The sequence below is a fragment of the Xenia sp. Carnegie-2017 genome, unplaced genomic scaffold, assembly GCF_021976095.1.
Source record: "Xenia sp. Carnegie-2017 unplaced genomic scaffold, XeniaSp_v1 HiC_scaffold_2, whole genome shotgun sequence".
NCBI classification, from domain to species: domain Eukaryota; kingdom Metazoa; phylum Cnidaria; class Anthozoa; order Malacalcyonacea; family Xeniidae; genus Xenia; species Xenia sp. Carnegie-2017.
The window spans coordinates 937,049-951,846 of record NW_025813482.1 but is presented as its reverse complement, the minus strand read 5'-3'; the positions used below and the strand labels follow the sequence as shown (position 1 = coordinate 951,846).

At 36.1% G+C, this 14,798-nt stretch overlaps 1 protein-coding gene across 1 annotated transcript; it reads right to left on the bottom strand.

Moving 5' to 3' along the window:
• Positions 1-6,366: 6,366 nt before the first annotated feature.
• Positions 6,367-8,500, bottom strand: LOC124440735. The gene is made up of 2 exons (XM_046991167.1): positions 7,997-8,500; positions 6,367-7,201 (listed from the first exon to the last, which is right to left on the bottom strand). The coding sequence occupies exons 1-2, from the start codon at positions 8,395-8,397 to the stop codon at positions 6,829-6,831; spliced, it is 774 nt and encodes a 257-aa protein (XP_046847123.1). The 5' UTR covers positions 8,398-8,500; the 3' UTR covers positions 6,367-6,828.
• Between the last annotated feature and the right edge of the window lie 6,298 nt (positions 8,501-14,798).

The following is a 14,798-nucleotide window of genomic DNA, read 5'->3' as shown; positions in this document are numbered from 1 at the left end:
CAGAGAAACGTATATTTTCGCGTAATTCTTGGAAATAATATCAACATTCAATGCAGAAGAGAGCGAGGTTAGATTGCATGTGTGGGCTAATTCGGATGTTTTCCTTTGTAAAATCATCTGCAAACCCATAAAGATATTGTAGAAAGCTGCCAATGTAAAACAATATTATTATTCATTTTCTCTTAAAGCGATAGTTTTTTCATGGTGAATGAAGACAGAAAAACTAGCATATCATTAAAGTTCTTTATAAACTGTTCTAAATGTTTTACATTTGTAAATATATGAGGCACCGTCCACTCGTATACATTTTCATTTGAAAACGCAACTCCTATGCGTTTTTTAAAAGATTTACGTCCACAAGTGGCGTTTTCATAGCGTTTTTTCCATCCACACGAACACAATTGAAAACGATGCTTCTGCTTATGGCGCATGCGTAGGCTGATAAACAAACATCAAATTACCACAGACTATTTTGATGCTCTTTCCATTCTTCTTTAATCACAGTTCGACTGACAAAGTTGTCCACTAAGCGCTGGTACGTCCCGATTTTCTACAAAAATATACTCATCGAAGAGATTGACGTCCTTTTATCTCCCCATGATAAGAAGACTGCGATGGTAATTATCGAATATTTTCTGGTCTTTAGCAATAATCATTTAGATACTGGAAAGCACTAATTTTGATTTAAAGAACGCTATGAGGTTTGCCATAAGACCTAACATTATGGCCGATAAAAATGCTTGTCGATTCGTAATGTAATATGAGAGAGTGTATTACTTGTGATAGGTAAAGGTTATACAAAATTTGAAGTGACACAACTGCAGGGGGACTCTCCTTCAATCAGCCATATGCACACATATCTACTTACATATTTGGTTAAAGAGTAATTGAAGTAATTTTTTAGAAATTCGTCTTCAAAGATCACTTTACATAATAATATTTATATGATATTGACAATACACTAAAATCGCAAATTTGTGTTTTAAAAGTATTAATAGGCTAAATATTAAAGTTTTATAAGCCCGAAGGTCTAATTACTAACAATATTTAATCGATAGTTTTGTCAGGGGCCAGTATATTTTCGGAGTCGCTTTCACTTTACACTCTGACGCCCCATGCATGTACACTAATCTAAAATTTATGTTTTCAGTAGAGAAAAAGGCTTCTTCTATTAATTTGCTTTGTTAATTTTCCTTTTTTTTATTTCAGGGTAATGATTGTAGAATCTATTATGAATTTTAATAAAATTTGCTTTTTGCAAAAAGTAAATACTGACTTCGGATGTAAAATATATATTATTACATGGCAAGCGTCACTTCCGAAAAGTGGCGCGCTTTGATTGGCTCAGAAGCATTTCTGCCGGTCCATTGTTTTCCCGTTATCGACCACGGTCCAAAACGCGTAATTTTACAATCAAATGTGAACAAACTTCGTCAAGCAAACAGCAAAATGCAAAAAAAAACAAAATAAAAATGATTTGCAAATGTGAGGCGAAGGAAAAACACTCGGAACACAGTATTCAGACCATACAATTTGAAACGAATTCTTTTTTACTGACAAGACCTAGAAAAGTGAAAGTCAACCCGTACAAAACAGCAAAAACGAGAAAGAAAGCAAGCTTTGTTTCATGTCAAATAATGCCATAAAAAAAGCCTTTTGATAACCTCCCTTCTCGGTCTTTATGAGGAAATATCGGACCTTTGTCTTTTTGTACAAACCTCGTCCAAAGGGCTCGGTCTGTACAAGAAGACCTCGAAATTTTTTAAAAGTTTAAACATGGTGTGCACGCATTCCAATTTATTGGTCTTCGGGGCAGAGGTAGATATAAGGTGAGCCACAGACATTACTGCATCTCATTTTTAATTGAAAATAACATGACAACAAAAATTGTTCGTTAGAAACTTCTAAACAATAATTCATTTCCATAACCATAACCATAACCATAACCATAACCATAACCATAACCATAACCATAACCATAACCATAACCTAACCATAACCATAACCATAACCATAAATATAACCATATGATCCCGAACATACGTTTTCTTTGCCAAAACAACAATACAAGCCCGCGTTCATGAGTGAAACTAGCACGCTAATTTTGGGCGGGGTGTGTGAATATTCATATTTTCAGCTCTGTCCTGCTGATTTCTTTTGTTGGCAATTTTAATTTCAATTTATCCCCTTTATTATCGTTCTCGTTTCCCCCCAGCCTGCGCTCCGCAAGTAAGCGTCGGCCAGGGTCCATTTGATGCAAAATAATCAGTTGTAGTTGCATTTTGATAAAGTTACTGACATTTCTAATTTGTCGATCATTTTGTTAGGTAAGTAATTTAGTCATGCAGTTACTTTAAGAGCAAAGCTGCTAAGGAGGTGTGAGAGTAAAAGTATTTCATTGTGACTTCATTGAGTGTTTTCAGGTGATTTCATTAGGTTATTTAGCTTTATTGCGTAATTTGGCAGGTACAAAGACGGTGTGTGGTGTGCCCTAGGTACTGGGCATTTTATTTTATAAAATAAACACGATGAAACAGTGCGCTGATTTGTCTATGTCATTTCTCTTCTTTCCACTTTTTCTATTCCTTCTATCCCTACTTATCTATACTCTTCAATTTCATTTGTGCGTCTCAAATAAAGTATTTTTACTTGTCCTCTTTCCCATTATTTCACTGACCTAATTAACCCCTTCTATTCTACTTCTCTTTTAAATCTCCCATTTTCACAATCTCCAGATTGCATGGTGAAAGTAACAATGGCAGAATTTTGGGGGCTGCTATATCTTCAAATTTTGTTTTGTATTTTCACTGTAGTACTTCACATTAAACAGCAAGAGAGAAATAAAAACGGAAGACAATTGTTTGGATTACAATGGCTACGACTTATATCTAAGGGAATGTGATGGTTTGGAAGCGAATCAAAAATGGGAATACAAGGTATATTTGCCTGCATTTTGTCGTTAAAGTCCATATAAGCCTTACGTGGTTTTTACAGTATCCAATGTACGTGGTGTCAAAGGCCATAATCCAAAATTTTGCTGTAATCGGAAAAATAGTTTGCGCTGTGAACTCCGTCAAAAATGCAAAAATATACCATTTTAAACGCTCATTTTTACCGTTATAGAACTGGGCCTGCGCGTCCAGTTGACGTGATGTAAGTAACACGGGTCTGAACTGTCGTAAAGATATATGAAAAGTATAGCAAGATGTTGTCATATAAGGCTAACTCACTCGACTATAACCGGCATTTCTAACGTTCCCCTATGGAGTTAGGAAGGGGACAAAATTAAATAACAAATCGTCGACCCGTGTTTCAATTCGTCGACTCGTGTTTCAATTCGTCGACCCGTGTTTCAATTCGTCGACTCGTGTTTCAATTCGTCGACTCGTGTTTCAATTCGTCGACTCGTGTTTCAATTCGTCGACTCGTGTTTCAATTCGTCGACTCGAACAATTCATCGACTCGAACTTCAATTCGTCGACTTGAACGATGACTTGAACCTTACGGTATGCAAATGCCAGCGGTTATTTTTTTACGATACTTCGTGAATTGGAGAGTTTGGATGCATATAAAGTTATGACATCTCGAACAAAATGGCGGAAAATCCAGTCGTTCGCGTTGTGTCTGTATTAAAAGAGGCAATTGAACAGATTCAGAATCATTGCCCTTCAACAGCAAGCACAACAAATACTTCAAAAATCAATGGAGCGCTTGCAGTGGCATCAACATCGTCGCATTCTCGAGAAAGTGTTAATGAAGCTGTACAACGCGATTTTAGGTAAGTGGTTATTAATAATAATAACTTATTTCTATGTTTGTAAATGATCATCGTCCTAGTTAATAAAGTCAATAACTTATTTGTATTGAATAACCTAACAAAGAATAGAAGAAATTTTTAGCGGCTTTAGTGGTTGTGGCAAAGCCCACAGTAAAACAGTGGCATACCCAGCTGGATAATTGGGGGTGGGGGCAATATTTGCATGTTCATGTTCTGCTGTATTAAATTCATTTGAAATCAGTTTTCTTTTGCGGATGATTACATGCTTAAATGAATACTTCCCCCCTCCAAATCATCAAGCCTAGTTACACAACCACTGCAATAAAACTGGAGAAAGTGTTGTATTTCAAAGGCTAACAAAATTTCTAAACTTTCTGGAACATAAATGCTAAAATCTTTGTCTTCAAAGGCGAATGTAGTTTATTATCAAATTTATTTTGTCATCTCATTTGTACATAGTATCTTGCTTTCTTTTAGCAAAGCTTTTCCCAGTCTTGGTGGTGGTGGTCAGCGGCAACACCTTAACCCTCGACCTGCTAAAAGGCAAAAACTAGTCTTCATTCATCCAAAAAAATCTTGGACCCATGACTTTTGCCTTTTAGCTGAAAGTAATCAAAGCAGAACTCCATCTTTACAACAACTATCTACATTAAAAGAAGCTGGTTTGGGGAAAAAACGAATTGTTTTTCCAGACAAGAATGCAGGATTTGTCAAGTTGAAGTCAGTCATTGAAACTGAATTTCCTAAATTGAAATCACAAGATGGGGCATTTGAATTTATGCGTGGAGAGGGTGGTGGATATTCACGGCCTCTTTGCCTGATTCCTATCCCATCAGATGGATACAATGTCCCATACATTAAGGATATGGTTAGTTCCAATACCACAATTTACATACGCCCAATTAAAGAGTCATTGCCTGTTGAAAAAGCTCCAGTGCCCATCAGTCCAACTAGCCCTTTGACTGTATGTACAAGATGCAATGAACAAGTTCCAATATTTGCCTTGCGTCAACATTCTAATGATTGTTGCTCTATATTAATTGAAAGTGAAACTACTGAAGATGAGGCTATTTCAAAAGAAGATGGCAGAGAGGTTGATGATGAAGTTACAGAGCTGAATATTCCAAACCAATCAGAAATTGGAACAAAGCATGAACTTGAAGATTCTAATAGGCCATGCACTTCTTCACAAAGCTGGTTAACAGAACTAAAGCAGGCATTTCCTGATACCAGTGAGGAAGATATAAAGGAAGTTCAGTCAATTGCTACCTCAGTTGATGATGCAGCATGTCTCCTCCTTGAAACACAGGCAGAGAGTAAAATAGAAAGTCCATCATCTTTGGAAGAAGTAATTGCATCATTTGTGGCAAAAAATCATTTGCCAGGCGAAGAGTGCATACTTATAGATCGGGAAGCATTTTGGATAGATGTTATTAAGTTTTATAAAAGATCTCTTTCAAAACCAGAAATCTTGAAGAAAGAGCTTTGTGTGTCATTCAAAAACGAGGAAGGCCTTGATGGTGGTGCCATGAAAATAGAGTTTTTTTCATTGGCACTTAGTGAATGTAAAGCTCGATTATTTGAAGGTGGTGAGTCAAATATGGTACCAATCAGAGATGTAACAAAAGGTATTTTGTTTCAGATTGCTGGAATAATTATAAGTCATGCATTAGTCCAGAGAAGCTCAATTGGGTTTCCATATCTTGCTCCACATGTTTACTCACACATGGTTGCTGAAACAGATGAAGAAACTATTTCCAAAATGAAGAAGCAGCACATTCCGCTGGATGCCTCCACCGCATTGTTGCATGAATTTATAAATTGCTTGGAAACTTGTGAAAAAGATGATGATATACTTCAGCTATTAGAGAGAAATCCAAAATCTGAAGCATTTTGGCAAATTGTTAACTCATCACGATGGCCAAAAGAGAAGATGATAAATATGAAAAGTAAAGATTTCCTTTTACAACATCTGATTGCTCATGAATTGCTGGTATCAAGAAAGAATGAAATCAGCGAGTTCTGTATCGGGTTAGAATCTCTTGGTCTTTTAAAGTTAGTTCAAGCGAATAAGGAAATTTGTGAAATTTTATTCACTTCTAAAGAAATTTGCTTGCTCACTCCTGCTACCCTGATGGATATGATTACCAATGTGGAAAGTAAAAGCTTTGCGGAACAACAAGCATATGAGTGGTTTGAATGTTATGTTAATCAGGATGAAAATGACGACTTCCCAGGTGATTCCCGACTACGTGCACTTATGCAGTTTTGGACTGGATGGACGGTGGTTCCATTTAGTGGTTTAACAAAGAGATTGAAGGTAGCCTTTTTAGCAGATGATGATACAAAGAGTTTGCCAATGGCTTCGTCGTGCACATTAGTCTTAAGAATTCCAACTGTTCACAGCTCAAAAAAACGATTTTTTGAAGCAATGAACATTGCACTAAAGTTTGGTAGGGTAGGATTTCCTAACCCTTGATTGACCAAAAACAGAAGATGTTTGTGTGAACAGTTCTGGGTACTATTGTTTTGTAGAAAACAATTTTATATTTTTTCTTATTTTAACTTTGTAGTGATGAGACAATGCCTTTTGCAATGAAAATACTCTTTTAAGTTGTTTGACTACATATTACAGTAAATAGTTATGTTTGAAAATGTCCCCATTTTCAGTTAATGTTATTTGTACTGAATTGTTTAAACTGAATCACTGAGGCCAGTTGCTCAAAGGTAGAATGGCACTATCCACTCAATCACAATATTTTAAACATTTAAAAATCTCTTAAAAGAAAAATTATGATTTGCACTGAGCAATGAATGAAATAAAATACTGCTCTTAGAAGTGCAAAGTTAACATTATCATAATGAAAATATATCTTTTTCAACAGATAACTTTATCCAGGTTATGTGCAACTGGCTCCAGACTATTAATGCATTGTATTGTTAATAAACAGTTACTTTCAAATGTTTGTCTGCTGTTTAAAATTAATGTCACAAAACTTAAATTTCTAGAGCTAACATTTTTTGTTTAATTAAGATGATCAATTCTGTGTTTAACAGTTGGAATGATTATTGCCAGCTTGTGATTGGAGAATATTCTGAATAAAATTTATTGCGTTCAAATATATGTCTAGTCCATGTGATGATGATGATGCCAAAGGATCAACAGCATTCTGAAAACTTTCCAATTGCTGGTCATTTAATGGGCAGGCTGTAGGTGGGACTTCTACAGAGCTTTCACAAGATATTTCACCACTGTATGTTTGAGAAGGTAAAGGTCCCTCAAAATCTACACCATACATGTTTATGTTGGTTTGTTCGAACATTGCATTGTGGTTAATATTAAGTTGACTCAAACCATACACCCACATCTGATTGGGAGTCATATTGGATTCAGTTCGTAATGGGTGATTATCATAGCCATTTCTGAAAAGATCAAGATGCCAATTAATTCTAGGAACAAAAACATAATGTAAACAAAAAATATGTAACTCATTATCCAGCTCCAAATGACCATTTTCCTCAAGATACCAAAAGACATAATAAAAAATAAATAAACAACCATGAAAGAGATCTCTCCATAGCCTTTCAATCCGTTGATTGTGGCAGCTTTTTCCGGCAATAAAACTACCACGATTAGGGCCCCTATCTGGATTGGAGAGCATGTACCACGCAACATCAATATTTTCTACTCCTTGATCACCCCTAACTCTTTCTGGGAGGCCAAAGTTATTAACAGCTTCAATAAAAAGGTTATACACAGTACTGGCTTTATTGTTTGTATTTGCCTTTAAATACATAATACGCCTTGAGTAGCCATCAATGCACCCATGAACAACAAACCCCCATCTTATTAATTTATGGTTGCCATCCAGGTGCCATAAGAACAATGGCCCAGGAACAAAGTACTTCCTCCTGTTAACTAGATTAAGTTGCATTGATCTTAATAAAATGCCATCTGGGTCAATTCTCCACAGAGATGATCTCACTCTTTCCCATTGCAATTTTACACCTCTTGCCATAAGAAATCCCTTCATTCTACGAATACCACAATTAGGAAATTCTCTATAGATTTCTGAAACCATTTTATCAAGGTCATAGTTTGGAATATCAGTGTATTTGGGGACCTCTTCTTTCAAACCAAATTCTTTGATTCTCCGACTTATTGTTTTAGCGCTAACACCCAACATTTGACCTATTTTAACCAAAGAAAAGCCATACCTGAGAAAAAGTTTTAGTGTTTCACAGTTAATCTCGAATTCTGGCCTTCCTGCTGAATTTTTCCGGATAGTGGCTGGTTTCGATAGTAACAACGCTGAGGCTGTTGAGCAATCTGAATATACAGTTTCCTCAAGTAACGTATTGAAGGCTTGAATAAGTGTATCCAGCAAACCTACTGGAAAAACTTGATTCCACAGACCTTGTTCGTCACTGCTAACTCCAATTTGAATGACTTGTTCCAATTTATACAGGGCATACTCTAATTGATTACGTTCATTATTAAATAACACCCCCTCAAAAAGTCTCACGATTTCAGTTAGACTTCGGCAAATAAAATGCTTCAGATTAACTCCAGGAGTAACCAGTGAATTAACAGTTGTCAATGATTGTATTGAATGCATTTTTTACTATGCACAAGTATACATAAAGTCATTCCATTAACAAATTAGTACATTACACATGTAAGCCGCCATTTTGAAGGGCAATGATTCTGAATCTTTCAATTGCCTCTTTTAATACAGACACAACGCGAACGACTGGATTTTCCGCCATTTTGTTCGAGATGTCATAACTTTATATGCATCCAAACTCTCCAATTCACGAAGTATCGTAAAAAAAATAACCGCTGGCATTTGCATACCGTAAGGTTCAAGTCATCGTTCAAGTCGACGAATTGAAGTTCGAGTCGACGAATTGTTCGAGTCGACGAATTGAAACACGAGTCGACGAATTGAAACACGAGTCGACGAATTGAAACACGGGTCGACGATTTATTATTTAATTTTGTCCCCTTCCTAACTCCATATTCCCCGCCTTCACTTATTTCTTTCAATGGGTCCGTCAATCCTTTTGAAATAAGAGGGTCGACTTTGTTGCGTTAAAGCGAGTAAAATGCCCAATATCAGCTATGTATAGTATTTGCATATTACATTTAAACTCAAGAACTTGACTAGGCGGTATATTTAATTTGCAAGACAAGCAAGCTTGTGTAGAGTCTTTGTTCTCAGTCATTGCTGGCCGAATCTTCTCCTACGTATATGGGGCACAAAAAGCGATTGTTTATATGAGAGCCGGGATGGATTGATTCCCGAAACGGGAGATAAATGAGACCTCGGTTTCATACATTTTCTATATGTAATTGTCATTTGTTTGTATGGAACCGGGACGTTTTTTGTCTCGTGACAGTTGGTCGGGTCGGTTTTTTTTAACCGTGATCTTGGTCAACACGGGACATTTTTTTGGTCGTATAAATGCTCAAATTTTTCACTATCCAGATACTAAACCTGTCAAAATCAACCGGATATAAATAAATGTAGCAACACAACAGCATTGAAACAAAACGATAAATGGCAGTCAAAGTTCAGAACTACCAACTGTAATTTCTTGTTCGAGTCAAATACAAAGCAAAAAATATGCCATTCTGAAAGCGAGATTTGTATTGTCTGAATTTCTTACAAAGCTCACACGATGAAGTACGGATGCCGCGAACGACAAATGCTTTGGCAAATCAAGGCTAAGGAGACGTGATATGATGGTTTCTTATTCTCAGTTACTTTTTTTCTCGGTGTAAAAACTCATATAAACGAAGGATGCATACAACCCGTCTTGGAAACATCCCGTCTTACCTTCCGATATAAATAGTAAATATTATGCTGCGTGTTCTTTTTGCATTCAAGCCTAGTGTTGCTGCTGAACACTACTGTCGAAGTCTATGTCAAAAATTTCATTTTCTGATAAATCCACCGATGAAGATGCCGACCTAAATAAGGCCAATTTTTAAAAAAAGGACGCTATGGACAATTTACAGCAGATAGTTTGTCTTGTATTAAATAGAGCCGTGCGAACTGTGTTCCTTACATGACGTCACGACATGAACTTAATACCAGACCCCTTAGTGAAAAATATAAAGAGAAATTTGGATTTTTATCAGCAATTTTCCAAAATAGATTTAATGTAAATCAATTTATTTTTTGAATTTGTTAATTTCCAGAGTTGTTCTTTCAGACAATACTAAAATCATGTAACGTTTATACGCACTTTAAAGTTTTTTTTCTTAAACGAAACATGTTGTTAACAAACTCATGTACAATTCATGTGATAGTTTTTAATTTTGGCATTGCCGAAAATTAGCAAAATGATTCAATGTTTGTAAAGTTCTACATAGTTTTTAAAATTTTAATACGATGAATGTTTCCCAGTCTGTAAGTTATGTGGGAAACGGGCTTAGTCAAAGAACTTCAAAAATAAAGCACGATATGGATAATCATTGAAGTAGTCACGTATAAAAAATGGATATATCTTTCAAAATTGGCTGGGAAATTTGTAACACTGTCAAGTAAGATTTACCGTGATAGGATAAAAAGTTTGACATACACATTGAAAAGCTGAAACTCTGAATTTGTACTTCAGCAAGAATTTGTTCGGTCCTTTGAACAATTTAGCAATTTACATACGTAATGGCGAAGCCAGTCTGGAAAGTCAATCTTTCTTATGTGAATATTTTGGTGTTCATTCACTCTAAAAACATAGCATGACTACGTACGTATATGAGCAGGACGAAACTTGCGAACTGTCTACGCCAATGTGTGAAGGGCATGATGTGTTTATGAATGTGATATCATCATTTTTACTTATGACTTCGCATAATGTTTAATTTGTTTTGTATACGTAGGATTTGAAGATTCGACATATTCATGACAATTTAATTGACAGTTTTTAGAGTTGAAAAGTGGGGTCAGTGACGAGATTTTGGTCTGTTTTTATTATATATTCCTGTATAAGAGGTTGTACAAGAGCAAAACGAGGCTGAGATAAGTGTTTTTAATTTTTTCCCATTTGTTGAAATGCGTTGAATTGATCAACATTTGTTGACAATAGTTAACAAATAGTTCACTCACAACTACAGGTTCAGTATAAACAGAACAGACCTCACACAACTGTTTTTAATGGCAACAGCACAGACGCATTTCTTATTTAATGGAAAATTTTATGACCAGACAGACAATGTTGCGATGGGCTCTCCCTTAGCACCCATACTAGCTAATATTTTCATAGGCTCACATGAACGAAACTGGATAAACAATTACAACGACACTAAACCACTATTTTACCGCAGATACGTTGACGATATTTTTTGTGTTTTTACTAACGAAACTGAGGCCACGAAGTTTTATAATTACATTAACACACAGCATGCAAACATTAGATTTTCATTTGAAACTGAAAAACAAGATCAACTGCCATTTCTTAACATTTTATTAACGAAATCGCATGACAGCTGTACAACATCTACATATCACAAACCATCATACACAGGACTTCTGATGAACTATTTTAGTTTCACATCACTTTCATACAAAACCGGACTTATACGCACACTAATCGACAGGGCATACAAACTTAACAATACGAGCAATGGCTTTCAACGAGACATACAAAACATCACGTCCACTCTTTTACGAAATTATTTCCCACTGCACTTTATTAACAGAACCGTAAAACGATATCTCGATAACAAACAAAGCAACAACCTCAAACTAGACACCGAAACTACTGACACGACGATCACGACCAACACAATTGAAAATTCCAAAATAACAACTCTATACTTCGAACTACTATACATCGGACATTCCTCACGACAATCACAACGCAGACTTACAAACATTATGAAACGCTTCTGTACAGATATTGACATTCGACTAATTTTCACATCATTCAAAATCAAAAACCTTTTCTCATTTAAAGACCAAATCCCTGATTCAATTAAATCTATGGTGGTATATAAATTCAATTGCGTGGGATATAATTCCCCATACATTGGCGAAACTTCGCGCCATTCATCCACCAGAATCAGGGAACATACTACAACAGACAAAAACTTTCATATCTACCGACGCCTTCTTAAATCTCACTCATGTATAATCAACTATTCACCCTCTTGCTTCAAAATCATCGACACTGCCGACACCTCATTCTCCTTAATATCAAAGAAGCACTTCACATTGACAAAACTAACCCTGACCTCAATGTTCAAGTTTTTAAATTCAATACAATATTTAGTTTATAATACGCTCGGACGCTTCCCATTAATTTATCTTATTCCCCTATTATTGTTGTAATTTATGTATCATATTACTTTTACATAAACCTTGTATCATTCATTATTTCACTTATACTGAAGATCGTGAGATGTCGAAACATGTCTATTTTAAAAAAACTCGTTGTGTATATTAAATGTGCATTAGCAAAGACCTCATATATAAACTGTCCACGTGAGTTATCACGTCTCTTACTAATTTGAAATAGCTGCATATATACATAATCTCTTATTCTGAATAACAATTCAAGACACTTAACGTTCAGAAACGAGGGTTCACGTAAGTTCTTTTGTGTGATATTGGAAAAGTGTTGCTCCCTATGGCGTGCAGTGTTTTTCTTTGGCATCAGAATTTTCACCAGCGAAACTATGAAGATTTAACAGGAACTCTGTTTAGCCACGTAGAAACAAGCATCAGGGCAACAAAGCAGGTACTCCAGCACAAAAAAAGTTAGCTCAATAAAACCATCGTGGTACAATCAAACTTTCTGGTGCTGGACTCTTAGTCATGGAAACTGGGCAAAAAAGACCCTCTTCATTTGTCCGATCATCGACCTGGGGCAAGCATAGGTCTTGATTGTGACTAATCATTTCCTCCATATCATGGTTTGGTACTTTGATCTCTTTAAGCGATGGAGGAAAATGTAGTGTGTGGGTGAAGGGGTTTCGTTCTGTTGTCGTTTTTGGAAAAACAATAGATGTCCTAGCTCATCCATGGCGGATACCTTTTTGTGAATATAAGCCTGGACAAATTTGAAGCAACTTTTAACAAGGTTATCGCAGAAGTCAATTTGGCCAAGTTGTGACAAGCATTATTGGTGTGCTTTGGACGCCCCCAGTGCATCGTACGTTTTTTTCTTCTCAATACCTGCAAAGGCACTTGTAGCATCACCTCCTGTCAGTGCATGAAAGACCGGAAGCGCCTTGAAGATCGTTGCTCCGGCGTTTTTAGAGATTTCATGTAGGGGAATATTCCTCAGAGGTCTTTAGCTCCAGTGCACAGTTACAATTCTCCACAGCCAAGTTGATCGATAAACAAAATTTCTTGCATAATTTCTGACATGGCATTTATACGCACATGAAAAACATGTGACTTGGACGAGATTTATGTAAATTCTTCATAGCGACACCTCTGATAGCGCTTATTCCTTCGATATTGTGTGGGCATGTGGCATTAAGAAAAAGTTCCGAGGTCGTTCACCCCGGTCGTAGTTTTGTCCTTGTGTACATGATCCGAGGTGACGTTACATTCTTTTATAGAATGATGCAGACAGACTTGAAGAATATTTGACATCAACCCATCAAATTCGCTTCAACTTAAGAAAACAAATAATTTTAGATCAAAACTATTTACAATGTTTTCAAAGATTTCAAGTTTTACCATGCATGGAACACTGCAAGACGGTTGAAAGCTGATCTTGAAATTCAAGAAATTCTTTTTGAATACAACACCCTTGTTTTGAGTCAAACATACTTCATTTCATATTAGCTTCAAGTTTTGACATCACCTTTGAAGCATTGTTTTATGAGTTCCTGAAAAGAACTGCGATTGGCGTTTTGATAAAGTTTATTTTTAACTGTCTATCCAACAATGTGCATGCAAATGCATTATTACAACATTCCGATTAGCCGTGTGTAAAAGAAACACTGAAAAAAGAGTTTACTAGCCAATATAGTTCCCGTGTTGATAATTATCGCTACTTTCAGCAGACAATTTCATCCGTTTTTCAATCACATTTTCAAGAGTCTGGTGAAAGCTATGAGAAGGAAGTTATTCGAAACTGTTCATTGTTTTAAGAGGATCATACCACATGCACTTACGTTGCACTCCTCCAAAATGGCAGTGCTAAAATAGTGCATCGTATGTCAAAAAAACAATGTCAATCACTTTCAAATAGTGCATGGTTAGAGTAGGTTCAGTCGTCTGTAAAAAATGATTGTTATTTTATGCAAAATTGATATTTGACGAGAGATGGTACTTTATAATTTTCTCAGTAAATATTGATCTTATGCAATTTTTTCCTGCAATAACCACCTCTAAAACTGAACCTTCTAAACACATTAAGCACTTTAGAAAAGCTGCTACATTTTGTTTTTGGAAGTTAGACCTATGTCCGCACTGCCATTTTAAGGGGACTTGATTTCAGGATGTTTGTCCTAGATTGAGGAATTGGCCCATATGCCATGTTGTTTGTTATGGTCATTTTCGTTTAAAAACACTGGAGATTATTTCTGGTAAATGAAGTGCATACAAACTGTTATACATGTCCTTGACTAACATTGTATCAATCCAAAGCTATCGCGAAAGAAACATGAGCAGAATAAAAGCGAGAGACTTGCAAGGCAGGAAACGGATTCGTGTTAAAAAGGCAATTGCCCAACATAAAATTCGAAATAAAGCCATTTTTTAAAGAAATATCCTCTATTTCTCGTCAATTTCTGCCTTCCCTACACAGGCTCACACTTTTTTCGCGTCGTATGTTGGTCAAACCACATGCCATTTTCACACCGGAATCTTAGAGCACCTGGGAATTTCGCCACTGACAGGAAAACAGTAATCATGCCTCACCAAATCCAGCATCCTATCTCACATCAACAAATCAGGTCTAAATTGTCGAAAATGAGACATTGTATGAGATCATATGAGACACCATTGTTTTCCCTGTTGTTGTCAATCGCCCTGTTGGATGAGATTTAAGTGGC

Bases quoted from the DNA above. Each gene is read 5' to 3' on its own strand.
- LOC124440735 (XM_046991167.1), bottom strand. From the start codon at position 8,397: ATGCATTCAATACAATCATTGACAACTGTTAATTCACTGGTTACTCCT. The intron at 7,202-7,996 runs GTATGGCTTTTC...TGATCTTTTCAG, and splicing joins ACACTAAAACTTTTTCTCAG to AAATGGCTATGATAATCACC.